General features: G+C 39.3%; 1 protein-coding gene across 2 annotated transcripts in view; it reads left to right on the top strand.

Moving 5' to 3' along the window:
• Window positions 1-3,259: 3,259 nt before the first annotated feature.
• Window positions 3,260-3,533, top strand: part of RGPD4 (RANBP2 like and GRIP domain containing 4) — a 38,921-nt gene continuing 38,647 nt past the window's right edge. For both annotated transcript variants that reach the window (XM_070943230.1, XM_070943229.1), the window contains exon 1: window positions 3,260-3,460. In XM_070943230.1, coding sequence (XP_070799331.1) covers window positions 3,386-3,460 — 75 coding nt within the window. In that variant the 5' untranslated portion in view covers window positions 3,260-3,385. The remainder of the gene's footprint in view (window positions 3,461-3,533) is intronic.

Below are 3,533 nucleotides of genomic sequence, written 5' to 3'. Positions count from 1 at the left end.
AGACAGGACCTAAATGAATATTGCAATCTTCAGTATTCAGAAATAAAATCCTTTGAGTTCAATAGTACTTAGCTCATAATAATCCATTTATCTAAAATAAGCATTTTGAACTCAAAGGGATTTACCTATAAGTAAAAAAGGTAGATTGCAGTTTTTGTTTAAAAATTCTGAATTCCGAAGTACAATATATATTGTCACTAATAAATTATTTTGAATTTTGCAACCGTGAAGTTTAAAAATCTTACAGTATAAAAAAATCTTAATGCTAAATAATAACATATCTATCCAATATCAAGCATTTAAAGAGATTAAAGCATAAACCTCACTCCTATTTTAATTTCTATAGTGTGAACAATAATTAAAGCATCCTGCTGTAGAGAATTGTAAAATCCAGAATGTCCTATACCGGGGTGGACAAACCTAAGGACAGGTACTGCCCAGCACACTTAAGCTGCATCACCAAAGTTCAACAATAAATAACTGATTGTAATAGTGGCCAATTGCCTTGTTCATTTACATCTATCCCATGGAGATAGGTCTCTTAAAGATAATTGATATGGAGATACTTATATAGAAAAAAGAGGAAAAAAGGAATTTTGCAAATATATCCATTGAAGATATCTTCAGGGAAAGAATTTTAGCTTGAGAGTAGTCAGGATTCTTTTGCAGCAGAGGGAATAAATATTTAACTTTGCACTATCTGGTTTAGAAATTATTTAGGAACCATCCAGGTGCCTTTATGTGGCACATGTTCATATATCTTTAGTTTTTAACTTGGTGGACAAAACTAGATAGTGTGGAAGGTTGATAGCCTCAAAAATGAGAAAACAGATGTGTCTGATCTATATAAAATTTACAATGTGATTGTCTGGATTTGTTTTCTCATTTTGTCTCTCATAGTTGAGGTCTACCTATGATGACAATTACAGGCCTCTCTCATCTTTTTAAGTGGGAGAACTTGCACAATTGGTGGCTGACTAAATACTTTTTTGCCCCACTGTATCTATCTCCATTAAAACATAAATATACCTTTAATTAGGCAAAAAGCATAGCATTGGGAAAAACAAAAAAACCCTTACCTCAAGATTACTTTATAATGTTATAATCAGGCATCTCACCTGCCCATCTACCCTAAAACCAAGATAATGGGGGGGAGGGGGGTTTGCCAAGACAAACATAAATGGTTTGATGACAATATACTGAACAAGTACATTATTTGAAATATCTTGGTATTTACTTTTCCCAAAACTAAACTTTTACTTTTGCCATGATTTCAGTACATAACTGATGCTAAAATGAGGGCCATGTCCTAAGGCTGAGGATGGAAACTATCACTGAAGGCAGCCTGAAATATATCACTGCAATTACACGAACTGTGGTACATATCAGAGACAATAGCAATGTTTCACAGGCATAGAGCCACAGTTTAGCAACCCTGTGCCCTCCTCCCAATGAGCTCAGTAGAAGCATTCCTGACAGAACAGCTAAAAAGATGACAAAGACTGCCAGTTTACTGGTGTCCATTGGTATCAGTCGATTCTACCAGCCATCTCCATGGCAATCCTGCAATTTTCAACTCTCCAGTGATGAACAATGCAAGAGTAGCTGGGAGCTAGATACATTCCTAAACATTATTTTCACAATCTTTTACTGTTATTTCTCAGGTCTGATGGAAAAGAGATATCATGGTCTACCAAGTGGACCAGATGGCCTATCCCTAGATTAACTGATATGAGCTGTGGTGGCGCAGTGGTTAGAATGCAGTATTGCAAGCTAATTCAGCTCAATGCCAGGAATTCAATCCTCTGGTTTATCGGCCTTCCATCCTTCTGAGGTCAGTAAAATAAGGATCCAGATTGTTGGGGGCAATATGCTGACTCTGTAAACAGTTTAGAGAGGGCTGTAAAGCACTATGAACCAGTATATAAGTCTAAGTGCTATTGCTATATGTGATCTAGAGCTTCGGTGGTGCAGCTGGCAGCTAAGTGCTGCAATTAGTGCAAGTTCGAATCCCACCAGGTTCAAGGTTGACTCAGCCTTCCATCCTTTCGAGGTAGGTAAATTGAGGACCCTGATTGTGAGGGCAATAAGCCAATTTATAAGCCGAAAGCCCTAATAAACAGGTATATACAAAAAAGTATGCAGGTTATTGCTATAATGCATTGTAAGCCACCCTGAGTCTATGGAGAAGGGCAGTATATAAATTGGACTAATAAATAAATAAATAAATCTGAATATGGCTCTGAATAAGTATCACCCAGATCTGCAAATACAAATACATTCCATTTATTTATCCACATCATTAATCAAAATACTGAAGTTTTGCTAAGAAGGTAGCAAGGTCTTGGACAATATAAGCCTTCATGCTGAACCCTATCAGAAAGAAGACAAAACTCCCATTGATAGTTCCCAAGACTGAAGAAATATTGTGAGAAAACGAACATTAATTCTAGAATTAAAATAAAAATTATTCTGCAAATACCTCACATAAATTCTACAACCATCTTAACATTTGCATTTAATTTATGTTAAGTGAGGCACATACAGTAGGGCTTGTAAAATTAAGTAAACTAGGTTTTATTACAGTACGTAAAATATTATTTCGTTAGAAGACTGCTGCACTCTAGTATATGTGGAAAAGAAAATATCGTCCATGCCAAATTTATGGGCTTCAAAATATCCATTTTCTGATGAATAAAAGATTCGTAGGAAAGTTGCAGCAGCGTTACTTTTTCACCTACGTTCCCTTCCTTGCCTCTGTATGTGTATGTGTATGTCTAACTGTTCCGTAATTTAATAATTCTGAGTTATCAAGCCAGTGTCGCCTCTTAGCAACCAGATAAGTAAATTTCTCCAGGGTGTAGGAAGATTTAAAAAAAAAAAAAAAACAACCCCAGCATATTTTCCTTGCTGCCTTATGTTCCGAAATAGCTTTCTCCCACTTGCTGGATTTCGCAACCAGTTTCGTTTCCAAACGCTAATTCTCTCTTCGCTTCCCAAAACAACGCAAGCCTCCCTCCCACAGGCTCAGCGCCAATGTCAGCGTCAATCGCAGCAACTTTTAAGACGCGTGGACTTCAACTCCCAGAATTCCCTAGCCAGCACGAAAATGAGACAAACCGTCTTTTTTTTTTTAAAAAAATCTCTTTTATGAAATGCGACGCCTATTATAGGTCACTTCCGCTCTCTCTCCATCTTCTTTCCGTCGCGACCCCCGCTGACGTAGCAGCGGTATTTAGTTCTGCGCGAGCTTGCGCGTCTGACGGCGTCACCATTCTGGGAGAGGTGATTGCTTTCAGTCTAGCTCCGGCTCAGTTGGGTTCTTTCTCTCGGCCTCGCCTGCCGAGAAGGGCGCTGGGGCCCGGGCGCTTGCCGGGCCGCCACCATGATGAGACGCAGCAGGGCGGAAGTCGACCGCTATGTTTCCTCCTTGCAGGCCTCGGCCCCTTCGCCGAAGGAGGTGAGTGAGGGCAGTTATGTGGGGGCGGAGGTTCCTCCCCCCCACCGCAGTCGTTCCTAAGACGTTCAAAGGC

The sequence above is a fragment of the Pituophis catenifer genome, unplaced genomic scaffold (genome assembly GCF_029215685.1).
Source record: "Pituophis catenifer annectens isolate HBS135680 unplaced genomic scaffold, rPitCat1.0.hap2 SCAF_4, whole genome shotgun sequence".
NCBI classification, from domain to species: Eukaryota; Metazoa; Chordata; class Lepidosauria; order Squamata; family Colubridae; genus Pituophis; species Pituophis catenifer.
This window is presented reverse-complemented; position numbering and strand designations above follow the sequence as displayed.